The sequence below is a fragment of the Giraffa tippelskirchi genome, chromosome 3 (assembly GCF_054371585.1).
Source record: "Giraffa tippelskirchi isolate mGirTip1 chromosome 3, T2T-mGirTip1v1.2.pri, whole genome shotgun sequence".
In the NCBI taxonomy this organism is placed as follows: Eukaryota; Metazoa; Chordata; class Mammalia; order Artiodactyla; family Giraffidae; genus Giraffa; species Giraffa tippelskirchi.
Window position 1 is genome coordinate 101435001 of NC_137277.1, and position 27362 is coordinate 101462362.

At 36.7% G+C, this 27362-nt stretch overlaps 1 protein-coding gene across 17 annotated transcripts in view; it reads right to left on the minus strand.

Moving 5' to 3' along the window:
- The window catches only part of GPD2 (glycerol-3-phosphate dehydrogenase 2), a 246551-nt gene that overhangs the window by 10652 nt on the left and 208537 nt on the right, over positions 1-27362 (minus strand). For 8 of the 17 annotated variants that reach the window (XM_081580571.1, XM_081580570.1, XM_081580572.1 and 5 more), the window contains 8 exons: positions 18194-18328; positions 17763-17938; positions 17072-17203; positions 15854-16012; positions 9847-9959; positions 9681-9759; positions 9392-9490; positions 5266-6542 (listed from right to left, as the gene is read on the minus strand). In XM_081580571.1, the coding sequence (XP_081436697.1) occupies positions 6417-6542; positions 9392-9490; positions 9681-9759; positions 9847-9959; positions 15854-16012; positions 17072-17203; positions 17763-17938; positions 18194-18328 (1019 nt within the window). In that variant the 3' untranslated portion in view covers positions 5266-6416. Of the gene's footprint in view, positions 1-2620; positions 4462-5265; positions 6543-9391; positions 9491-9680; positions 9760-9846; positions 9960-15853; positions 16013-17071; positions 17204-17762; positions 17939-18193; positions 18329-27362 lie in introns of those variants that run through there. The other 9 variants (XM_081580566.1, XM_081580577.1, XM_081580564.1 and 6 more) reach the window with 2 other exon arrangements.

Genomic DNA, 27362 nt, shown 5'->3' on the forward strand with positions numbered 1-27362 from the left:
CTATCCGGAATAAATCAATATTAAAGCTAATTAACCCTTTTCAAAGGCATTTTGTCCCAGGTTTTTATTTAATGGTTCAGTGCTGTTTAAAGCATGTATCAAGCTGGATAAGCTCCATTTAAAAAATGGCCCATTTTGAGAACAGTTTAGCAGTTCCCTAGGATGAATATATTTATCAGGGTAAACTTGACTTTTTCAATTGTATAAATAACTGACCAGAGTTCCTTAAAAGATCTGAAAATAAAAGAAAGATTAAGGGCCACAGACAAATCTGTTCATATAGCAATGTTATAACATTATAGGAACTGCTTTCATTCACTGCATTTTTAAAAATATTTATCTTTAGAAATATTTTCTTACTTTTGAAAATATTCCCAAGGGCAGGGGGAGGGACTCTCTGTATAAGATACTTCATTTCAGGTCATATGTGAAATGCAAACCTATGATTTGTTCTTTTTGGAAGAAGCCATGATTTTTTAATAGTGTTCAAACACATAGCGCAAAGCACACACCTTTCAGGACATAAGTGACTACTTTGACATATGAAACCCAATAAAAATTATATACATTATTTAAAGAATTCGGCACTCTTCCCCTTTTGTTACACTAGCAAATCACAGAATGTACTTTAATATCAAGCTATTTTTGAGTTATAAAATAGATGATATATTTTGTACATGAATTAAATTCTTCATGGGACCAGAGGAATTAATTTGTGATGTTATGAAATTTTGATTAGCTTGCTATAAAATCAGAATTGTTTACCACAAGTGTCTGGATTCTGACTCTTACAGTCTTTCCAAACAAATAATGAAATGAACTGGGGCTGGAGCTGGGGCAGGGGATGGGGGGGTGGGGGGTGGGCAGAGTAATTTATGAAAACATGGTACACCATAATTTTGCCATTTTTCTGCAATAAGGATGGCAAATGATTCATGGGATAAAATGAAATATTTCTCACTGTCATTTCAATGGATCTAAGATTTACAGCTTCTTAACTTGGATAGGAGAAACTCTGTATGCATAAAAATGAATTGTAAATCAATTAATGATGGGATGAAAAACAAAAAAAAAATTGATTTTAAGCAAAGAAGAGAAAAATCTAACAAGCAACAAATTAAAAGGGAGAAGCAGCAGTTATTTACTCTAAATCCTTTGAAAAAAGGAGTGAAAGGAGAGAAAACTGGATGCTTTAAAGAGGGCATTAAGGTCAGATTAAAGGAAAGTGATCTGTTGATTGAGCTCATTACATCGACATCGCTTAGACAAACAGAGGGAGGTAGCTTTTAAAGCAAAACCATATATGCCTAAGTTGGATTTTTTAAAGAAATCTCACACACTATAAAAGTTAGAGCTAGTTTTATAGTATGAGGTTGGATAAAGAAATCCTATGAGCATGAAAAAGCAGCCTCCAATTCAATATTCTCCTTTACTTGTTTTTTCAATAGACACCAGGGCCAAAAGAAAAAAACAAAACAACTTCTACACCTCCCAACTCCTTGAAACACCACACTGTAGGAATTCCAGCAAGCAGCCAATGAAGGAGTGAACCCTGGCTCTACAGGAGTCCCTGGAGAATGAGAGCAGAAGTCCTGCTGAAGACACAACACAGTGGGCTTGAAGGGCTCAGAAGTGGGTGGAACCAGCTGCACTGCATGCCACGTTCTACCATCCAAGTGAGACTCAACCCTCCCGTCTCTTCCAGTGAAACATGAACTATTATCTGTGACTACACGATACACACCTAAATCTACATGGATTCAAGCAACTCCAGTGTGAATACACGGGAATGACACGGAACGGAGGGGAGGGTTTGTTAAGCAATGCAATTTGATGCCGCAGGTAGAGGATGAAGATAGCCTCAATCATTTTGCAAAAGTGTTATTTTGTTTAGGTCAAATAAACCTTACTGTTCTGGATCAAGTATCTAACAACGTGCAAAGGTATTTATTGATTTTTGCCAAGGGACCACAGGACCTGCAGAACTATCTTTGGTGTCATTGTGGCTGGCGTATCTCTTCTTCCATGCATGTGTTTCACACGCAGGGTAGCTAATTAGAGGCCTAAAATACAAGGTACAGGCACAGAAGGCTCATTGACTCCAACTCTTGATACAGAACTTCTCTAGTTGCAAGGGTGCCATAACAATTGAAAATTTCTGTTGTCTGCTTCCTTCCTAAGTCAAATGTCATCAGGTGAAATCTGCCACGAGTGATAACGCGGTATTGACCAAGACTGCAAAGTATTGATGTGAGTATCTATTTCTCTTCCTTGGATTACCCAAAATTTTACACATTTTGAAAACCAGGAGCAATGTATTTTGACAAATTTTATGTTGGCAAATTTTAAACTGCTATGAAGTGTGATGAGCTAAATCAATAAACAATGTTTTGAGCTGTTAGATATTTTTTCCAGGCCTTGAACAAACAGTTCATTGTTCCAAGTCTGTCCGGGGACTAGTGCTCTGTGTTATTCTATATGATTTCAAAGAATCTCAGAAGCTCACACAGGCCTTTGAGCACACAAAACCAAGAGGCAGCACTTCTAAACCACAAATGGAGACAATGCTCCATATACATGTGTAAATTAAAACCTATAAAATAACATAGGCATTACAAAATTTGTGCTAAAACTGATAACAGCTTTACTGATTTACTGACAATGAAAATATATAGCATTTTTTCTGTCAGAGCATTTATCAACACTTGGCAACCCTACACTAACTTGACATGTAAGATGATCAAAATGGATTATGTAATCTTTCCCATTCATTTCTATTGATTTTAGTTATGATAAAATTCATCAGTGTGCCTGGGAATGCTCAGGCTAAAAGGCTCTGGTTGACAAAAGGAAAAAAAAATAAAGGAAAAAAAGAATTCAACAGAGTTGTAATAGGATGCATGTAATTTTAGAATAGGATTGCACAAATACAGAAGTCATGCCCTAAAGGCTCCAGAAACAAATTAATACAAATAAATCTGGCAGCCTTGTAAAATTACATCAGTCTATGCAGGGATTCACTTTTGAGATAAAATTACAAAATTGCAAGCGAAAAGTATTAACGTGTGAATGCAATTAAAAATACAGTTTGTGAAAATATTTCCAAACTTTTTTTAAACTACAAGTCATCAGAGTTATTTCTCTGACTGCAAGGTATATCAACATGCCAGTAAATGGACCATTTTAATCAGCTTTATTGATTCATGCTTTCAGTTCTTATTCAGTTAAAAACAAGGCACATTAAATACATCCTCTTATTGCTCTATAAATGCATGCAGCTCATTCTGTATATCAAAAGTAATAAATAATGGCGATAAAACACCAAGACAGTTATAAAAATGACAACCCAGCCTCAAACTTAGTATTTAACAGTCCAATCTAGAACAATAACCCAACACAATACATAAAAAATGCCATATATGAAAACATGCAGTGTGTATATCGACTCCAGAACTGGGCTTACACTTGATATTCTTTCAAAGCATAGTAGGGCTTTTTTACTCCCTATAAAGGGTTGACATAATGCAAAACACTGCAAGTTATTAGTGTCACTGACTTCAATATTATTGCATTCATATGCCAAAAATCTTTACAAATACATAAAAAAGGGAAATAAGATCAATGATCATTCTTACAGCATGTTCAGTAAAAGAATGAAATTTTGTTGTTGTACAAAAGAGCAAACTGCATACTTTGAAAAAGACAATACAAAGCTAGAAACTAAAGCAGAATAGGGAGCATGCATTTAGTAGCGGAAATCCTAAAGTTAAACTGATTGAAAGCAAGAATATTGCAAACAGCATGATGGCAATGAGGCAGACAACCTTGGCTTAACAAATAATCTGGCGTTATCGCTATTGTTATGACTGTGCGAAGGGCTACTGAAGGGAACATTCAGCTCTCCACCACAGATGGGGGTTCCTTCACCTGAATCCCATTAAAGGCTCTTTAAACAAATCACTTGATGACAAAAGACAGTCTCCACACACCCCACACCCAGCCCAAGAGAATCAGCTAATACCATGTTTATGCAGAAAAGAAAAAAATTCTTTTTCGCTTGGAATAGATTTTGAATCACACTTACACCCCACCCCCCATTTCTTCTCTCCTTTTCTGAAATCAGGTAAAGAAGCTGTACAGGTTTAATTAAGAACTTTATACAAAATGCGGGGGTGCTTTATTCACGGTAAAGACTTGGAACCAGCTCATTTCCAAGACGAGACTCTGGGATTGGTGAAGGAGCGTATGTTTTAGAATTAGCAGATTTTAAGCAAAGGCAGATATGCTCAAAGGAAGAAAAGTGTGCTTTTCTTTGTCCTTCAAGGAACTTCACTCAAAGCAAAGTGTGTACAAACAAGGCCTCTTTTCAAATACCATTCTGCCCAGGCCACTCAGGTTATAAGCCCGGTCCCTACTATAATGGATTCAGAGGGGATACAAGCCATCGTTATCTTGATTTAACTAGAAATGGAGAGAAAGAGAGAGAGCACAAATATATAATACTGTGGTACATCATTTCTGATATTTTAAAGGACAGCTCTTCTATTATGGGTAGCTGGGCTCTAAACAGTGAAATTACTGTCTTGATAGAAAAACAAAATTACAAAACCACATGCATCTATTATTTAAAAAAAAAGAAAAAGGAAAAGAAACCAGTGCAAAAAAAAAAAAATCACACCTTAAAAGAAAAAGTTCACAGTGATACTTGGGAGCCTCACTTACTCTGTTTTAGGTTTTCCTTAAGGAAGTGGCAAGTCTAAACTTCATTTTAAAAGCAAAATGAGTTACTGTGCTACCTTATCTGTTTCCGAGGTGAGGGTGGGGGCATAGGTGAGCTAACGTCCAGTGTGTGTATTATGACAGACAGGCTTATGCCCAACTCGAATGAGACATAAAGGTATTCACAATGTTGACATATGTAGAAATAACAGCACAAAAGTGTTTTATGTACCAGTTTGAAAAATTAAGTCTGCACAATGAAAACCTGACATTAAAAAAGGGTCACATTTCCTATTTTATATACAATATGATCTTAAAAATCAAAAGAAGCAGGTAGTTAACTTCACAAGAGGAAGCACAAAAAGACATATTCAGACGATTGGCTAAAATGCCACCAAAGTATTACAAAAGCATGCCAAATTGGCCCTTTAAACTCAGTATATTATGTATTTACTAAATTCTGGGCAGATTGATCTTTTTGTTTTGTCTTTCTGTGACTGTGTATGTGTGTGACAGTGGACATGTGTGAGTGTGTGTCAAGTATGGTTTTCTTTTTTTCTTTTTCTCTTTGGTTGAGAACTTTTCCATTTAGTACAGAAAGAGAAAGGCTTTAAGCAATTAAAATGACCATGAACTTTGTAATTTTGTGCCTTTTTACAAATAATTATAATTAAAGTTAACTAATAGGCTATCTATTCTCTTTTACTATCTGTTTACAAATATTCCCTCCAACTGATACAATAACCTGAGCAAAATAGGCCATGTTTGACGGTATCACATGCTCCAACATCTAGGATTTGAGAATTGAAAACTGTGCTATATATGTGGATATATGAACACAGGTTTTTAATCCTTAAATTTATTACAACTAAAGATTTGAGAAATCTAGTCCCATCCCACTGTATCCAACTTGCCACTTAAATGCTGGTTTTAAAATAAGAAAAGCAGGGATCTTCCTGGCAACTGTAATAGTCAAAGAAAAACCAGCAGTGACTGGGGGGAAAATGAACTGCTGAGATGAAACCGTCACTGTAACTCCCAGCAAATGTCAATGCTATCCTTACATCTCATACCTGTGATTCTGGAAGCTTTCAGAGCTTCTCTTTGAGACTTGCTCTTATAACCAGATCTAAACTTTTTTTCCCTCTCCAGTTTTACCAGTCATGCTCTAGATATAAAATCTGGATAAAGAAGGCAGACAAGCTGGAGGAAGAAGGGGGCTGAGAGGTCTCCAGAAATGCTATTGTTTTAATAGGTCCCACTCCATTTCTTTTAAGAACAAATACTATCCACAAGCTTAATGTTCAGAGCTTTGTGCATCTCACAAAATGCTTCCAGCTTCTGGTTTCAATTTTTGCCAAAATATTCTGCCTCTCAAATTGACTTAGAATAAATGAATAAACAAACAAAAAGGGAGTATGTCCAGTCTAACAGATCACAAAATGAAAGCAAAACATTAAATCAATGTGCACTGAAAATGAGAAAAGATGATAAAATACACTTTTAAGAAGCTAGACTGAATGGCAAATACCAATAAAGGGTCTACATGGACATCCTAAAGCTTTGGAATGTTTCCCAATGTTAAAATAAGGCAGCTATCTGTGTCTACTGTTTTGGAGTGGTGTCAGTCCTCTCTGGTTTGTTACATGATGATTTGTTGTTCCTGTGTTTGTCGGCTGTGGATTCACTGCTCAGACTCACAGTCCTCCACAACTTCGGTCCACAGGGATGGGAACTCTTCTATCGAGGTTTTCTTCAGCAGTTTTCATGAGTATAGCAAGCCGGCTTCCAGACACCCTTCCTTTTTGAATAGCACTCATCAGCTTAAAGAGAAAATAGGTGACAGATTCAAAAGGCCGATCAGCTTACTCCTGGTCTTCACAGCATTTTAATGGTAACCCTTGCAGCAGGTGAGGATAATTAAGTGCCCCCATCAAAAACCATAGCAGGTAATACAGTTCACAGAAGAAACTACAATTTTCAAACATTTCAAAAAGGGGAAAGGGGGCAGGTATTTTGCCAGGGCTGCAAAAACTAACACCTATCTAGCAAATCAGTCTGCCTTTAAAATGCAGATTGAATACATCACATTTTGCCCCTTAATGAGCTCAGAGCATATACATTTTTTGAGCAACTCAAATATTGAATCTTTAATTCCATTTTAAAATCTTAAAAAGGAATCTCAGGGATTGAACAAAGACAAACCATGACATATTTAACTACTCTTTTTTAGTGTTATTGTACTTGACAACTTCAAGTCCCCCAAATACAAATTCCTTAAAGACTTTTTAAAATAATTTACATTTAAGTCCTTGAAAATGGACCCAGAGATCTACCTTAAGAAGTAAAAGCACTCCACAGCCCAGATTTTAGCTAATTCATTTTTATCCAGTGGATAAAATCAGAATTAGTCTTGAAATTACATGCAGTCAGCGGGCAAAGGCCTTTAATCTGGAAGGCACTGTGCAATTATGAGCGTAGAGATTTTTTTTCTCCTTTTCAAGTTGATGTGGTTTTAACTATTTGCTTTTCTTGATCTCACTTCTTCAACATTTTTATCTATTTTTTAAAGAACTGATTTAGTCATTCATCAGGAGTACATATATATATATATGTAAATCCTCAAAATATTTTCAGGATTATAGATTCTAGCCTAAAGAGATACATTTCTTAAAAATGACTCTGAATAAGGGTCAGAGGCATCTGCCAAGGGGCTGGATCAGAATTTCATGACCTTATTAAAAGCTGTTTCACAAGCTATTGTTTATTAGAGATGGACTCCTACATGCAGAAGTGTCATTAGAGTCCAAACCTAAAAATAAAGTCATGTAATGATGCAGAATCTACAGAGATCTTCCATGAGGATTATTTTAAAATATCTATATTCAAACTGTGTAATGGGATAAACATGGGCTCTTAATCTTCAGGAAAGGAAACTATTTTAATAAAAATGAAACAAAACCCTGAAAAGATTACTCTCCATCTATGAATGGTATAACAAAGAATGATGACATCTAAAGACAGTAATGTCTTGTTTACTGTTTTGTTTGATTCAATGAATACCTTCAAAATTTATCAGCACCAACAGAACTGAGAGCTGGAGTTTTTTTTTCTTTATCATAAAGGTTGTGTGATGTATCAACTTTTAACAAATCAAAGTTTTCTTCAAACATTACATATATCTTAAAACCATATTACAAGAAAAAAATAATATTTGGGTGTGAATATATTTCGTAAGAAATATAAGCAGCATTTTTTAAGTTGAAAATTATACTATGTATGCACTTAGTAAAGCATGAATAGTGTCTTTCATTTAGAATTGGACAAGAAATTATTATTTAAAAGACTACAAGAAAACTTGCAGGTGGTTTAAATTATTTTCTATGTGTTTAGCTCTATTGCACTCAAGAAAATTACTTAACACCCAAAATCGATATCCATAACATTAGATTCTTATTGTTTCTAAGACCTCAGGTCTTTGAACCCTAAATGCTGTTGTTTATTTACAACCTATATGAAATGAGGCATTTACTATTTATTTGAAGAAAAGTTTTCTAAAATCTTGAGACAGACAAAAAAATTTCTCAAGGAAAACAACTAGACAAAAAAATGTATGAAATGGTTTCTAATTTCCAAGCATACATTTTAAACTCAATTTCAAATGTCCACCTAGTTAAACAGTAAGCTAAAGAAGTAACATTCTTTTTTGTAATGCTGGACACAACCCTGTGAAAATTTTCTGCATTTAGATTCAACAATGCTCTTATCTGCTGCTCATCTCCAGAGAGACAATTACCATTTCCTTTGCCTTGATCTTGTTTGTTTAACTTGACACAGTGAAGAAAGGGCTGACATTGACCAAAATCCCCAGCATTAATTTATTTCATGTTCAGCATTCATCATTGCCATGGTGCAAGCAAGATCTGGCATTCATTTGAAATACCTGCCCAAGAAGCACTATAGAAAAAACCTGGCCTGTCTGGAAACCAATACCTTCTTCATAACAGCAGAGTTCTATGGACAGTTACCAATAATGTATGAAGCTGTTGAGTTTCCTTCTTTTAAGGAACTTTTAAGGATTCATGTGTGGCATCCATTTTGAAGTAACAAAATTTACTTTCTTTCCAGTTATTATTAAACAACTGAATCTTGAATAAGTGGAAAATTAAAGATGCTTGGATTACATGGTCTTGACCCTAGAATATAGCTTTCCTTTCTCTTGCTTTTCAGGTTTGTTATAATGTAAGAATACAACCACTGCATTTTGGGTTCTCAAGTGAATATGATTCTCAAATGAACACAGCTTCGATTTCTTTAAACTTCCTCTATTAAAAATAAACTTTGTACTTTAGAAGTAAAGAAGTGTCCAGCAGTGGTCTCCGTCAGCATGCTTCTTTATAAAGCACATTTCTGATTTATCCCTTTAAGCTATAATTAACCTAGATTTAATCTAAATTGCCCATTACAATATAATGTATCTTATAAAAAGCAATGGAACACACACCATGCAAAGTCATATCCTTTAAGATGTATCAACCTTCACTGGCTTCAAGCTTTCTTCTTTTTCAGAATGAGGTGAAAACTGTATCGACTTTGAAATCCATTCCTGAGTATCTATTGATGACCAACAGATAAAAAGCAAATACACTTGTTTCCTTTCACCACAACTCACCTGCAAAAATTCATTGAGTTCAACCTGTCCATTTTTATTCAAATCTACTTCATTCAGAATTTCATGTAGCGTATTTTCATCCATTTGGACGTTGATACTCTAAGTAAAAGGAAAGCACAAAATAATGAAGTTTCATTAAAAATTATGTATATCCTTTTATTAACATTACTAGCCTTTCAAAAATTCAGAGAGAAATATTACTTATAGATAACACTAGATGATAAAAAAAATTACATAGGATAATCTTTACATTGCTCTGCTATCAAAGATACTGAACCATAAAAAATACCTCTAATACACGTTGAACATCAACAATGGTAATAAAGCCTTTCTGATCTGCATCAAATTTATGAAATCTCTTCTTGTACCTGGAACACAATGTTAAATAATGGAAAAATATACTTAGGTAAGTGAAGACAAAAAGAGAGAGAGAGATGGAAACTTATTAGAAGTACCTGTCAATGTCTGAAGGCAGTAGGCTAATTTCAGAGCGATCTGTTAACTGTTCTGATCGAGATTTATAGCCCATTTCATAATATAGAAACTTCCTGGCTGTTTCAAGTTCTTCCTAAAACACAGACACACACAAAGTTCAAAGATTTATGGAAAGAATTATTGATTTTTTTCTCCTTTTTTCACTTGGTTTTCTAATGAGAAAGTTCATCCTCATTTTTCTGGCCAGGACAATTTTTTATTTCCTCTAGTTTTACTGAAGTATAATTTTATTCAATAAAATTCACCAACTTTAGGTACACAGTCTGATGTATACACTACCACGAACAAGATAAAGAGCATTTCTATCCCCTAAAAAGCTTCCTCATTCCTATTCCAATTGATTCCTTCCCTTGACCTCTACCCCTAGGCAACCACTGATCTGATTTTGTCACCAGAGTTTTGTCTTTTCTAGAATTTCATATTAAAGGGTTCATGTAGTATGTAGTCTTCTGTGTTTGACTACTTTCATATAGCATAACAATTCTGAGTCATTCATGTTGTTGCATGCTTTAATATTGTTTGTTTTTATTGCTGAATATTCCTCCACAGTATTGACTAGAAAAATCCACAGGACCAAATCTTTGTGGTTTGGTGACCAAGGAGCAATTAACAGTAAATAACTATTGTAATGCGGCATGCTGTATCAAGACAGACATTACGTTGTTAACCAATTCTAACATTTTTTCACTAGGATGCTGCTAGTTGGATGGAAATGACAGCTTTGAGGAAAAAAAACAAACAAACATAACATGATAGTCTATTGAATAGTTACTTTTCTTGTTTTCAGTGACCTCAGTCTCAACTGATACTACCTATTGCTATGAACACTGCAATTCTATCAAATTGTTTGGAATTAGTGAAACTTTCTGACTAATTTTTTTTAAGTCAAAAGATTTTTTTTCCTGTATCACAGTACAACCAATATTGAGTTGGCAAAAAAGTTTATTCTGGTTTTTCCTAAGATGTTATGGTAAAACCCAAACAAGCTTTTTGACCAACCCAATAGAGCTTTCCTTCTTAAGAATTTTCTTTAAATCTAGAACTACTCGCCTGAATAACACATGATTTTAAATCCCTTCACCATGCTGGATAATTTCTCCCAAACCACAGCTAATCTGTCATGTAATAAAATGGTCAGAACACAACACAATACTCCAACAGAGATCTGGCAAGTACCCAGAAAGAACTATCAGCATCATTAGTCTAGATATATGATTTCTTTAGAAAGCTTAAGATTGTAATTGCACTTGAGGGCAGCCATGATCCACTGTCACCTGCTATGCATTTACAGTTAACAAAAAATATTTTTCTTTTTTGCATATGCTACTGTTAAGTCTTGTCAAATCTATCATGAATGGATGGCATTGTTTTTCTACCAAATACAAGGTCTGCCATTTGTCTCTATTAAATTATACCTAAAATAATTGCAATTTCACCCATTGCTTCAATCTATCACCAAGCATTCATTCTTCCTCCAGTTTCTTATGAGTACACCAAAGATGATCATTTGACTAGTTACAAATCCACCATTTTTAAAAGACATCACAGGGGGCTTCATAAAATGCTTTACGGAATCCAAATATATTATGTCTATAACATTTCCTCAATCTAACAATCATGTGCTTTTCCTGAAAAGGTATGTCTGAAGTGATTTTTTCTAAGTGGTTAATTATTACCTACTTCTTGCTAAATACTGATAAAACAAAACTTAGATGCCATAACTTATAAAACAGCCCAAATGCCAAGACCACTGGCTTAAAGGTTATAAACTTTATTTCTCTGCTTTCGTTACTCAAGGCCCAAGCAGCCAACTTAAGAATGTGGTGCTACATTTGCCCACCTTCTGTCTTCTGATTCTGTTCCTATTTGCCATAATATTTTAAACCTCAACAGTAGTTAAATAAACCCCATCTGCAAATTCTCTGAGTACCCTGAGGTATATAAAATTTCTGAGTTGGTGTAAAAATGCATTTAGAGCAGTCTCTATTTAAATGCCTATTTCCTCTTATCAATATTTATTTTGCTTTTCTCACAATGAAAATCATTCTCCTGACAAAAAGGAGAAAAAGAAAATACAAACTGGAATTAAACTATGAGTTGAAAGGTTCCCTCTGTTCTCTGGCAATCAAAAATCTGGTGTTAGCTACCTTTGAGCAAGGATCTAGGTTAGATTTTCTTTGTACTCTTTTCCAGTTTTAAAAGCTATTTTTAATGTTTTTAGGATTTTTGACAGTTCCTGACACTATTCATATACATTCTTATTGTCCTGGGTACTCTTTCACTGTTGAGTACCTATCTTGCCTCTGTTTGATATTTGGTGCATATCAGTTTGCTCTGTCCATGGTCACTCCATTTCTTCACTTGCTTACTCTTTATTCTTCTTGCTGGAATCAATTCTGAAATAATTTCCCTTTGGGAGATCCCCTCAATCTACTTAAGTGGTCTTCTTTTTAAAGTCTCTCAATGAAATGTATGTTTTGTCTGCAGGTTATAAAGTCTACATTACCAAGTAATACTGCAGCATTTCCCAAAATACATCCTAAAGCAATACTAGTTTCCCTTTCCACCAGCCCTTCCAACATGTGAGAGTTGGATCTGTCCCCAAATAAGCTGCCTTTGGGAAACTGACAATGCACATAAGCACTTTAAAGGCACCGAATTATCTGCACTAAAGAAAATGGTTTCATTTGTTTAACTCAGAATTTCCCAAACTCTTTTGACCATCTTTTCACTGTTATTAATTTAGACACTGATTATTTCTTTATAATTATGTATTATTTTTACATAGAGCTTCCCAGGTGGCTCAAGCGGCAAAGAATCTGCCTGCCAAAGCAGGACCACAGGAGATAAAGAGTTTGATCCCTGGGTCTGGAAGATCCCCTGGAGGAGGAAATGGCAACCCATTCCAGTGTTCTTGTCTGAAGAATCCCACAGACAGAGGAGCCTGGCAAGCTACAGTCCAAGGGGTCACAAAGGGTCAGACACAACTAAGCACATGCACACACATATTAACATATATATTTAATTGTATAAAACACAATTTGGCAGTGTTGCATTCCAAAATTTCTTCACCAACTACTCTACCAATCCCCAACTCCCCTAGATAATGTCTTCCTCCTTAATCAGTTCTTCTAAGTTGGCTGCCTTTGGTCTTAAATGATGGTTCTCTAAATTATTCTAGAAATTTTGGAAAATACACACACATTTCTGAGGTATATATATATATATATAGTAACCACTTGATTAAATTTGAAGACACTTGAAACTATGAGCTATTTATTATTCCCCTAAAATATTTAGTATAATGCTCAGGATACAAGTCACTCAGTAAGTATTGACTGGTAAAAACAACCACAATTCATCTATGGAGAGTTATTTATCACCCTGCTCCTCTTTCACTTTTGCAGGTTAAATAATCCCAGTGCTTTTAACCTTTTCTTAGAAGTCCAGTAACCTTTAATTCTTTTTCCCCTCTCCTTTGTTCTCTCTAGACTATCTACTGTTCTCATGAATACTTCTATGTCTCAGACACCGAGTAATAACTTTAGGTCTCTTATTTCTGTTATTTTGTTTGTTTAGGGGACTGGGAGAATATTTCTGAGTACATAAATCTGCTCATAAAACCTAAACCCATGTAAATCTAGTTTCCTCGGGAGGGCTGAACACAGCCAGTTCACAGAGTTTTCTTCCTCTTTCCTACCTCCTACAGCCTGCATTCCTGGCACAAAGCACCTTCCTGCATATTCAAATCACTCCAACCATAATTTCTACATGAACACATTATCCCCAGTCCTTCTACATGGTAGAAATGATTGGCAGTAGCACAGGAGTAAGTTTCACTCTAGTGTTGCCTCACTATATAGCTTTAAAACTGGCCAAACCCAAACTCAAAACCAGAAGAGCTATATAAACCAGTCCCGCCAATGCAGAGGCAACAGGGCAGGGTGGGAAAAGGGTGTGCTCCGGGATCTGGACACCTGGCTTCAATCCCAGTTCCACAATCTACTAGTTGTATGAACTCTCACTGGGACTTACTCCCTGAGTCTGTTTTCTCATCTGTAAAATGAGGGTAAAGGCTATGCCTGATAGCACTGTGACCAGGATTAAGAAGTTCTTTTCAGTGATTTCTACCATCAGTACACTACACATGTGGCATGAAAATGACTGATGGAAATATTTTAAATGTAGGGCTATGGCTTCACCCCTGAAGACTGATTCTAACAGTCTAAGTGTTAGTCGCTCAGTCGTGTCCAACTCTTTGCAACCCCATGGACTGTAGCCCACCAGGCTCCTCTGTCCATGGAATTCTCTAGGCAAGAATACTGGAGTGGGTTGCCATTTCCTTCTCCAGGGGATCTTCCCAAACCAGTGATCAAACCTGGGTCTTTTGCATTGCCTACATTGGCAGGAGGATTTTTTACCACTAGTGCCACCTGGGATATACTATATGGACTGAATTGTATCCTCCCAAATTCATATGCTGACAGCCTAACCTTCAATATGACAGGATTTGGAGATGGGACTTTGGGGAGGTAACTAATTTTAGATAAACCTTGTTGGGATTAGCACACTCAACAGAACAGACCAGACAGCGCCCCCTACCTGCATCTCCTCCAGTAAGTAGGTGTCTGAAAGCCAGGAGGAAGGCTCTCACTAGAATCCGACCATCTCACTCTGGCACCCTGATCTCAGATTTCCAGCCTCCAGAACTGTGAGAAATACCTTTATGTTGTGCAAGCCATTCAGCCTGTGGTATCCTGTCAGAGCAGCCTGAATAGACTAAGACAGGTGGTCTTTAGGAAAGAGGAAGAAATCAACTATAGGAAGGCCACCAACTGGCTGACTAAAAGGATGACGAGAGCCAACAACATGGAGCAGCGTGGAGGTGACTGGAAAGCGTGACCAGAACCACTGACAGCAAAGTGGCTGTGAAGGAGCCTAAATTGAATGGGTTCAAGAAAGACTAGGGGAAAGGAACTAAACCAGTGAACACAGGGAACAGTTTCCGAATAGATACAAGAAAATGCCTCCGCCTCAAACTTTGGTTTAATTAAAAATCATGACCATCTGTTTATTACAAGAGGCCCTGGGCTGTATATGTGGACATCTGAGCATCAGTGGCTTTCTTTTTTTAAATTTGGATATAAATATAAAGTTTCAAATGACACAAATCAATAAGCATTTGTGGTCAGGCCATAAAACCATGATTTCCTACCAAAGGCAAACTTGCAGGAGTGTGAATTTCACTGAAGAATACATTCTAAGAATGTTTTCAATGAAAACCAGAAAGAGTTCTACCCACAATCATTATTATCTTACTTTTTCAGGAATTATGACCACAAATTTTAGAACATTTTTCTATAAGGGATTTTCCAAAAACAACCAAGAAGAATATTTGGTTACAAGGATATTTGTTACCAGAATTTGTTATGATGACATATTTGTTACAAGAATATCTTTCCAGTTTCCTAAGGCCTAGTAGTATTAAACATACACAGAAATTGGCAGGAATTCTAAAGTCATCATCAAAAAGTATGCTAGCCTCTGAACCTATTTGCAGGGCAGGAAAAGAGACACAAATGCAGAGAACAGATACGTGGACATGGCAGAGGGCAGAGGGGTAAGGGGGAGGGTAAACTGGAAGATTAGGTTTGACATATATACAATACCATGTGTAAAACAGATAGCCAGTGGGAACCTGCTGTACAGCACAGGGAGCTCAGCTCTGCTCTGTGATGACCTAGAGGGGTGGGATGGGGTGGGGGCTGGGAAGCAGATCCAAGAGGGAGGGGATATTTGTATACATAGAGCTGATTCACTTTGTTGTACAGAAGAAACTAACATAACATTGTAAAGCCACTGCCCCCCAATTAAAAAAAGAGAAAACAACTGTTAACCTCTACTGACAGATTAAGACATTCCATGTCTATAATGGAAAATGTGGTTTTAGAGACTTCTATATAATACCTCTTTTTTAGAATCATCCCAATTCAGTTCTCTGCCCATCAATTCAACAATCCTGGGTAGGGCCTCCTCTGCCGCCTGCACATTTAGGAAGGCCAGGCGAGTACGACGTGAAATCATATCCACGGCGGTACAAGCATACTCCTTAATCCCATATTTCACCTGGGTTTGAATTAAAGTAAAATGATTAATTTACGCCTTTTGTAAAAGGAGGTTAATAAAGCTTCACTTAAAATCCATGCTTAGGTACAGTGACATTTTTCTTTACATACTCGGGTTCTCTCTAGCAGGCATGCAGAAAATAGTGACATCACACAAGTTCCCCATTTTTCTGCCTGCCAAAGGAGATTTGGAAATTGGAACAATTTGGATAAGAGTTAATGTCTTCTCCTTAAATAGAAACTGGCCTAAACAAGTAAACTGCATCACTTCTCAGTTACCATCCACAGTAGTCACTTCTTTTGTTTATACATGACAAGGATGTTAACACACATAGCTGAATAGGCAAAGAACAAGTTTAAAGTTAAAATTAAAAAGTTACAGTCTCATCGCTGAAGGCTGTCCACAGTTTTATGTCTCAGAGTAATCAGATGACAGAAGTCTTGCATTCAATCAACAACAAAATGCTTACTGGACACCCATGTTTAAGATGCAGTAAATTATACATGTCAAGTCAAGACTTATCATCAGGCACTTTCCTGGTGGTCCACTGGTTAAGATTCTGCCTTCCAATGCAGAGGGTGTGGGTTTGATCCCTGGTCAGGGAGTTAAGATACCAAATGCCTCATGGCCAAAAACCAAAACATAAAACAGAAGCAACACTGTGACAAATTCAATAAAGACTCGAAAAATGGCCCATGTCAAAAAAAAAAAAATGTCATCAGGCAGAACATAAGTGGTACAAACTTGAGGAGCTACATAGTCTCAAAAGGGGCAAACAACTGAGTCAATAAGACTTGGGATAGTTCTGTGGAGGAGAAAGAAATCCATATTTTCTATGATTATTGTTATCACTATCAATAGTGATAGTGATTGTTATCACTTCAGAGATAAAATTATGTAAATGAAAGGAACTGTGCTAGGCAGACATTTTGCTCCAGGTTATAGCTGATATTTCTGCATTAAAACTTAGCTATGTATAATTTCTAAAGAGGATGAAGAGTGAACAGATGAAAAGTATCCCAGGGCAGATGGGAAACTTCCATAGGGCCATTCACATACCTCTGCTTCAATGTACGGAAATTCCGACACAAGACGCACTCCAACAATGGGCCACCGTTTTCCTGTCACACTTGCCATCTTGGCCACCTCAAAAGCCTTATCACCATAGGTGGCGGCAAGATGCTGGGCCACCTAAGGAAATGAAACTGCATCAGGCAGGTCCTTTGAAGTATCAATAGCTTCTGGATACAAAGCAAAAAAATGTACCTGCTTATCTCCTCGGGTTTTCTTTTTTTTTAACAGCCTGTAACTAATAATACTAGGAGAGCATTTGATTTTGATTCCATGGGAAGAAACCACATGGGCTCCGAATGCTTAGGCCAGCACAAAGTTTTCTACACATGTATCACTGTACCAGTGACTGGTGAAGCTTCAGCTTCATTGTGCTCCTGATATCACTTCCGAAGAACAGCCTTCCTTATGCTCAAGAGAGAAAGAATTCGGGAGGTCCTGACTGCTAGGAACAAGCCAAAGAAACCCTAGATTCTAAGACAGAAACCAAAACATGCATTGCTTTTTAGGCAACTAAAGCAAAATACTTTTTCCCATTAGTTCACTCCCACAGTACACTGTCAGAAACAAACTGAGCAATAGGAAACTCGAAGTCATGGAGGCCCCGTGGTTGCCGATGTTGTTACTGGCAACAGAGAGATTAAGTCAAGAGTAAGATGATGTGGCAATGCACACCCACCTCACTTTCAAGTCCATAGTCCTGGACGAGCCTGATGTAGAGTGTGGGGCTCCAGTCTTTGCCCCCCTGAAGGAAAAGCCCAACTGTTCTACTTGGTCCTGCTTTCAAATTGTGTGCCTTGACTGCGGCATTTATGGTATCTTCTGCCATAGATCGATAGGTTGTCCACTTTCCACCTACAAATACATTGATAAGTCATTTGTCAGGTTACTACCCATTTTTCTTACAGTTAACCATTTCTCAACTTATTAGTAAGAAAATTTACCTGTTGTTTATAACAAATGTGGCGAAGCCATGGGTAAGATGTTACTCAGAATCATTAAAATAAAAAAAAAGCCTTCTGTTCATTAGCATTAAAAGAGATTTTGATATGAGAATTTAACTCAAGTTGCTATCTAAAGCACATGCAACAACAATTTAGCATCCTATACCCGCTATAGTGATAAGGCCACTCTCGCTGATGTCCACGACATGGTTTCGGGAGATGGACTTCGTGTCTGCAGACTTGGGATCTGTCACAAGGGGGCGAATACCGCTCCATGCAGCCAGGACATCCCCTCTTCTCACTGGGGAGGATCAATGCCAAGAGTTAAGAGGATGACTCAAAGACATCTCAACAAGACCATGAAATATTTAATAAGCAGAAGACAGTTCAGTAAAAGGAACACACAATATGTACTTTAAAAGGGAGGAAGAGCCCTTAAACATAAGAGCTAAATGAGTGGTAAGTTACAATGGGGATGGGGACGTCCCCGGCAGTCCAGTGGTTAGGACCTTGGTTAGGTCCAGGGGTTAGGTCCGTGCTTCCATTGCAAGGGGCACAGGTTAAATCTCTGGTAGGGGAACTAAGATTCTGCATGCTGTGCAGAGCAGCTAGAAAAATGGTAAAGGAGGTGAAAAAAAAGCAAAGAACTGGAAAAATCACTGATATGGGTTCTCAAAGAGGAAACAAAATAAATGTTAGCAGCCCTCAGCTGGGACAATCTGCAGTAGTTACAAAGAACAACAGTAAAGCAGAAACAAAAACAAACCAAACAAATCAAAAGACTTATGAGTTGTCATATCTCCTCCAAGAATATATCTTGCTGTCTCTTCCCAGAAAAGACAAAAATACTTATTAGGAGAAGAGGGCAATCTGGATTTCAGATCCCATTCACATCTGAATTGTGTGTTCTTGTATAGTGAACCTTCTATATATTTAGACAAAGCAGACTCTGAAAAATATTTAAATATACATCTAGCAAATTCTTGTGTAAAGAATCACAAAGACTCTTTGAAGTGACTAAATGTTAGACCAGTCCAAAAAAAGAGCATATAACCAAGTACAGGGAAAAGACTCTAAAAAGTTATACTGGATGACAGACAATCTCTCCATCTTGATCTCAAATGAAAGATAGATAACTTCATCTAAGGCTAAGGTAATCTGACATATTTTGGCATAGCTCATTAAGGGCTACACTCTTAATATGACTACAATCTGAAAGAAGAGGTACCCATACATCTCTACAGGAGTGTTTAATCAAACCCATATTCTAACACTGAATCTAAACAAAGGGAGAATAAAACTCATAAGCTAGTGAGGAAAACCTAAGGCTTCCAGCCTTGTAACTGGTGACCATGAGGGCATCTGATGCTGGGATACCATCCCTAGATTTGCCCCCCTAAGGGGGCATCTTCTTCAACAGGTTTAATCCTGATGGTTTCCATGGAATGGGGGTTAATTCTCACTCCACACAATTCCACAAAAGTCTTGTAAAATCTCAACACAAACCATGCAATATTTTAATCTTTACAAAAAGCTTAACTAGGAAATTACCACTATTTTCCATTAGGGTTCAAACTGCCCCCTGAGTCAAAAATAAAACTTAGCCAACCACTTAGAACGTCATTGTGGTCACTGCAAAGTCTCAAAGTGTGTCTCTGAAATTCCTTAGGCAGCCACACTGATCAGGAATTTGGTTTCAATTCTCACAGCCTTCTGACCGATCTTAAAATTATTTGGTGGAAAACTAAACTTTCTAAAGTAAATTTAAAGCACATGCAAATAATCCTTGTGGAAAATGCTTTACCTTTTCTGGTATAACAGGCAGAAAAACACATCTATGAATCTGTACTATCTGAAACAAAAAGACCAACCTAAAACATTTGAGTTTTTCATTCAGGGAGGAAAACTAAATGAAGCACAATATATACTGATATGATTTTTAATCCTTACTTTTGAAATTGATACCCAAAAAAAGGAAAAGGAAACATTATCAGGAAGAGTTCATAACATGTCAAGAACCTTAATTTATTTTGCTTGATATCTTAGCATTCAGTTTTTTAGTCTGAGAATTATATTAGATGAGCACTGAGATAAAATTTACTTAAAAAGATACATTTAGGATAATAAAATTCTAGATCACATTTAAAGTAGGAATCAGGTTTTATGGCCTACAGCATTGTTATATTATTACGTTAGAGTGTGGTTGGATCAGGGGATCCATTGTCTATCAGTTTTCTCCCAACCTTGAGATTTAACGACTTGTATGGATAATTCAAAATGCCATTTTGCAGGGGGCGGGGGGAGTTGATGAAGAATAAAGCACTTTTTACCTCTCTATCATCTAAATTAAGTAGTGACCAGTCAGGGCTGTGGGTATAATCTAGGCCCACAGGGAACAGCACAGCTAAACACATGAAACATGAATTCTAACCTCTTGTAGAAAAGACAGCAGCAAGTTGAACTAACAGGTTTCTCTCTTTATTACTTATTCACCCACAATGGAAAACTTGCACACTGTTAAACTCTAATTAAAATTCTCTTTAGAAACAGATTCATGAGCAGTGGACAGATAGCATAGAGGACCTTCCAATACTGCTAGGAACTTCAGCAGCCATATTGTAACAAAATGGGAAACAACTGCAGGGCAAAGCCAACAAAGCAATAAGGGTCCTGCACTGAAGATTTTGCTCAATCACTAAATTAATCACCTCTTGAGACTTCTTATATCGGAGATTTTCTTTTACAAGATAATGCATTCTTTATTTTATAACAACAAAAAATACAAATTCAATGACTCTAATAAATTGAGTATTTGCTTCTAAATTGTCTATGTAAGTACCTCTAGCTTCTGTAGAGTTATTCCACAGACTTTTCTGCAGTGATGGAAGTGTTTTGTACCTATACTGTCTAATTCACTAGCCACTAGCTGCATGAGCTTATGAAGCACTTGAAATGTGGTCCATGCAACTGAGAAACTGAATTTCAAATTTTATGTCATTTTAACTAATTTAAATTTAAATAGGTACATGATATTCACACGTACAGGCTATAATTTTGCATAAGGCAGTTCTAGAACAAAACTGTCAAGTAGTACATCTCAGACTTGTCCTGGTAAATCATCAAACTGGGTACCTCCCCATGGCTACCTTGCCTATGTCTCCAATGGAGCAATCATTTGATGAAATCTGACAGTGAGAATATAATCTGCTGTAATAGAATGTGACTCTCTCGAAATTACTTTACTGTCACAGTATGTTCCATACTTATCATTTCAAAGTATCCTTCTCTCCTACTAATCTCATCAATTCAAAGAAATGAAAATAGTTTTACTAAATTAAGTACTCTATCCTCAAGTTCTTACCCAGAAATTGACCCTATCATTCCAGTGGTAGCCAAGAATATCACCTAGCCAAGAATATCATCTTGGCTGTAGCCAAGAACTCACCATGGTATAATATGTGAGGAAAAACCTCAACTCAAGCTTGTATGCTTCAGAACTCAAAGATTCTATTCACCTTGATTTTCCTGGTCCCATACTGTTAAGATAGCTAAGCAAGATGGCATTATTGTTACATCTTCCTCACCATGTTGAAAGTCTTTGGCAGTATCAATTCTAGTATTTCTCAGTATGTCAAATACTGTATTAAGTAGAAGCCATGAATAGTGATCAATAAATATGAAATGGCATATTAGAACATTCTCTGAAGTTTTTATATCAAACAAGAGCTGACATTACAAAATCAAAAGAAATAACATTTTGGCCTCTGAACCAATATGCTAGACTTTAGGTTACTAATGATTACATATTTAAACAACTGGATATCCTCTTTTAGAATAACTGAAAACTTTAATAAACAAAATAAATAAAAAGCACCAGGGCTTCCCTGATGGCTCAGATGGTAAAGAATCAACCTGCAATTCAGGAGACCAAAGTTCTATCCCCGGGTCACGAAGACCACCTGGAAAAGGGAATGGCAACCCACTCCAGTATTCTTGCCTGGAGAATTCCATGGACAGAAGAACCTGGCGACCTACAGTCCATGGGGTTGCAACGAGTCGGACACGACTGAGTGACTAACACTTGCACTTAATAAAACAAGATGAGAGGAAACAACACTACTACTAAAGCTGAAAAAAAAATTCTTGGTAAACACCACTTATGAGAGTAGCTCACCCAGGTGGCACCTAGTTGATTTTTAAGTGCCAATTGCGAGTACCTCTGGAGTGTATAAAGGTTCTTGTCAATATTTTCAGAAGGATAGTGAGGAAATAACATAGTCCTTTTACCATTATGGTTAAGAATTATTTTTATTACCTTATTTTTATTTTTTAAGATTTTTATTTATTTATTTATTTTAACTTAGTTTATTTATCTATTTTTTAACTTAACAATATTGGGTTTGTTTTGCCATACATTGACATGAATTTTTCATTCGGGTTTTAGTGTATGAAATATATAACGACTAAAATATAAATAGTAAAGTTGAATAGACATTTTTCACAGCTAGTTGAAAAGACTAAGTGCTGTATAATTGTTTCCAATTATAATTAGTGTTTTTATCCTTAAAAACTTGGCAAGAGAAGCATTGGTTTTAAAAGTTAATAGAAAAGGCAGCCCACAGGAAGTGATAATTAAGAGCTAAATGTGCGGTTTTGCTTCACATCAGTTATTTAGCCACACATTTTGGGGTGCTCTTTCTCATGTTTGCCACTTTCAAAAAAATCAATAAAAAGCATGCGAAAATATCTAAACGAACACAGGGGAAACAGTGTCAGAAATCAATACTTCTCTACCAGCATGTTTAACCTGCGGAAATGAAGTGTTAATCACAGAAATAAGATACCATATTACATTTATAAACTAATGAAACTAGAAAAAGCAAAGCGCGTGACACTATAATTAAACAGCTGGAAAACATCCAAGCCTGTGTAAGTTGATAACCCTGGTACAATCTCTGGCAGTGAAAAGGCAGGTCTGCAGTGAGTTGATATGGCCAGCTCCGTTGTTAATTGAATAACAGGCAATCTATAAACACTACTAATTGCATATGTGAAAACCTGTGTACAACTAGAGACGCTGCCTAGAGAAGCACTCCAGGAAAACTCCATGGATAAAGCACTCTGCAGATCTTCTGTCTCCCTCCACCCCTTTAAGTCACAGCTTGGTTTGCCACTGCAGCCTCCTGATTAACCTCTACACAGAAGACTTAATGATACATTTTTCAAAAGATCATTTTTCCTCCTAATCCAATACACACTGCACAACTATCAATTATCCATTTCAGAAAAGAACAAACAAGTAATCTAGAAAATTCAGCCTGTGAATGGTGAGCTTTCTAAATTGTAAAAGAAGACATGGTCTCATTCCCAACAGAAAAAATGCTTTTCAGAATTGTTCCAACGCATTTTGCAGAAGTGTGGCAGCTGCTGTGAACAGCATGGAGTGTTAAGATTTGACACTTTTTTTTTTTCTTAAGGATATAGCCATTTGGGGAGGCTCAGAAACTGTTGTCAGAATTTTACTTATCCATCTAATAAATCATTTTTAAATGATTATTTCAATCCTGGTGAATACTAACCATTTCAAAAACATGGCTCTAGGATCTACACAAAGTTTCTATTTTTTTAAATCTGTAGAGAAGACTGCTTGGCCCAAGGGACTGGTTATGAGAAATGAAACCTCTACTTTAACAGTCACATCCAAATAAGACCAGTCACTTGAGAGCAAAGGTCACCATCCCTCTGAAGGTGTCTAGCAGCTTCCATGAAATGAACTGAGAGATGTAATCCACTCCCTGGTGGATATAATATCACATCATACAACAAACCCAGAACTACCAACTGGAATATGCACAATATTTAGAAGCATAAATATTAAAGCTAGACTGGCATACACAATATCAGGCTCCAAGATGAATGACCTATGGGAAAGAAACTTAAAGTCACTGGCCCTCAGTTTCGTCACTGGGCCTCAGTTTCGTCACCTATAAAATGGAAATTACAAAATAAAACTAAAAAGGTTGTTATGAAGAATCAGATAATATAAGCAATAGGCTTAGCAGAGTGTCTTGCATAAAAAGCTCTCCATGATGGTAGAGTTTTTAAAAATAAAGCACGCATTACCCACTGAGGAAAAATAAGATTAAAATATGTGTAGCAACAGCATGTAGTCAAAAAGACTGAATGGGGCCTGAAGCTGAGTTTCACTTTCACATTTCATCAGTATAGAAGAGAATATCAGGTTTCACCAAAATTCCTTGGAAAAAATACAAATGAGAATGCCTTTACTTTGTAAATAGACATACTTTAGCTAACTAGGACTCTACCAAGACTGAGAGTAATTCCTCATATACTCTGAGGACTTCAGTCCAATAAATAAGAATGAAAAGAAACCATAAAGAATCATTGTGGCTGAACTGCTTTTAAAAGGATAAGTTGATAAGGAGGAAAGGAGTGATAGATGGTGAGCACAGGGAAATAAATGAAGTACAAGCAAGAGCTGTCACTTCTGCTTTTATCCTGGATGTTTGCTACCTGGAGAATTCTTAATCTCAAGATTCCTGAGACCACCAGTGGAAAGGCAATTTACAGTGTCCACATATTAATGCGATTTACAGTGTCCACATATTAATTTCAATCCGTTTTTACAAAAAAAGTCAAAGTTGACAAAAATTCTTGGTTAGTTTCACCAATTAACCTGACTACCAAAAGGTATGTTAACTTAAAAGCCCTCTATAGACCAAGGAGGTCCTAGCTGGTATTACCAAGTCCTCTATCTATTAATAAGCAGAATATAAGTGAGGGGTATAGGCTTGGTATCTGTTCTAGCCCAAGGCTCATTTCACTAGTGGAAATCCCTACCCGTGATACGGGCACAGCAGCCTCTTGGAACCTATACCTGTTTCCAGCACATCCAGTCTCTGGGCACATATAAGCAGTTAAGATTTCTCATTCATGAATCTGAACTTTAACAATTTGGAACCTGTCAACTATAGCTCTCTGCTTTTGAATTAATTTTGTTTCTTGCTCTAGCAATCTAAACTTCCTTCTCTTGGAATCCAATATAAACCCACTTTTAAAAAATATATCCAGGTAAATGTGAAATGAAGCAGGATTCAGTAACAATAATCAATTCATTAAAGTACAATCATACCCAGATGAAGCACTTTCTATCTCACAAAATGAGGGAAAAAAGTATCAAGCTGAAGTTGCAATGGATATTAAACTGGGCATAACTATTTCTTAAATAACTGTGAGTGTGTGTGTTTGTGTAAAAGAGTATAAATTTAGCGACATAGATTTCAATTACATGTACTTAATATATTTATACTATTACTACAGATATCCAAAGAGACTCTACTCAAAATGAAATTACAACCATTATTTGAAGTTAGAAGAAACTAAAACTATACAATATGGATCAATCAATCAAACTAGGAGAATTCGCTCAACCACTTTGTAAAGCAGTTTGTTTTGTTTGATTTTAAGTGTGTGATCACATAATGAAAATAATTCCTTGGGGGGGGGATTCATAGATGCTAGAGAGTCACATTAAGACAAAAACTGTGTCCTTGCATGGCCTCCATTGAAGCTAACATTATAGGAGATTCCTGATATAAATGGATGATGACCATTTTTCAAAAATCTTAAATTTTGTACTTTCATATAAAAAGATTTTCAAATTGCTACTAGCATCAAAAACCTTGAAAGCACCTAATTCGTTTTGATTTAAAATAATCATAAATGGCATACCAGATATATATAACAAGCTTTGAAACTGAATAAAGAATCTTACCCTTAAGGAGCTTCAAGTGAGAATATATCTTTCATTAACACCTATTATACACCGTTGTGATATACTAGCTCAGTGATCTGCTGCTGCTGCTGCTGCTAAGTCGCGTCAGTCGTGTCCGACTCTGTGCGACCCCATAGACGGCAGCCCACCAGGCTCCCCTGTCCCTGGGATTCTCCAGGCAAGAGTACTGGAGTGGGTTGCCATTTCCTTCTCCAGGGCATGAAAGTGAAAAGTGAAAGTGGAGTCGCTCAGTCGTGTCCGACTCAGTGACCCCATGGACTGCAGCCCGCCAGGCTCCTCCGTTCATGGGATTTTCCAGGCAAGAGTACTGGAGTGGGGTGCCATTGCCTTCTCCAGCTCAGTGATCTAAGGGACTACAAAAGATAGGTGGCTTCTAAAGTATAAATAATATTTTGCCAAAATGAGAACTTGGCGGAAAGACTATCCAAGAACAAGACTTTGACCTACATAAACAAGGCATGAAGATTTAAAAGTGCATGACCTGATTTGGAAATAAGTCATGCAATATAATTAAATGATTGAATACACAGAGGTGGAATAGTTGAATGCAAACCTGCCAAGACAAGTCATGAAAAGCCTTAGATTCCATACGAGATAGTTTAATAACTTTGCTCAAGTTAATGATGAGACATCAAAGGGATATTTTTGTGCAGGGAAGTGATGATAAGAATTGGGAATTAGAGAGTTCTGATGGAAGGACCAGACCAGGTGAGGATAGGTCTCTGTCCTCAGAAAGCTAGTTAGGGGGTCAATGGAACTGTTTCAATGAAAAATGACACAGGTTTGAACCAGGGCAATGGAAGTGAGAGGGGATTTACATGATACTTCAGAGTAAGCAGAGATGGGAATTGGACTGGATGTAGAAACAGAAGGATCAGCAAAGATAAGCATGCCATTTCAGCCTGAGTGACTAGATGGATGGTGAGGTTATTAAGTGAGATAGGAAATAATGTTGGAAAACTTTTGAAACTATCGTGGATTAAAAAAAATGCATTACACCATATATATCCACTGGAGAAAATACTATGACATCCAAGTTAAAAGAAAGCATGCCAGGTTAGCACTGGAAAGAAGTGAACTTTATCTTTTTCAATTAAAACAGCATACTTATTAGCTAAATACATAGTTAATATTCCAGTTTCCACATAGTAACAGCTCACTAAATTTCTTAGAATACATTCCTCTATCCTCTCATTTCTCTAACTAGTTCTTTCCTACGGGTATCCTAGATTTGTAAATCATACCTTCAGAAGCTCTAGAAATTAGTGATGCAAACATTTCATACTCTCCTAGAAAAGCATGGGTGTTTAGAGCTCTGCTGGATTGGCACTCCAATCTTGCTACTAGAAATGACCAGAAGAGGATTGTATGTGTTTCATGTGGATATAGAAAGTGGAGGGGGAGAAAAGGCAACTTCTTCCTATTGTGTTATGCCTTGGTCTTCATAAGGCTTCTAGAAGAAGTGGTCAGTACGTAAGAGTCAGAGCCAGCCAGGTGTGAAGGTAAGACAGTGGGGGCG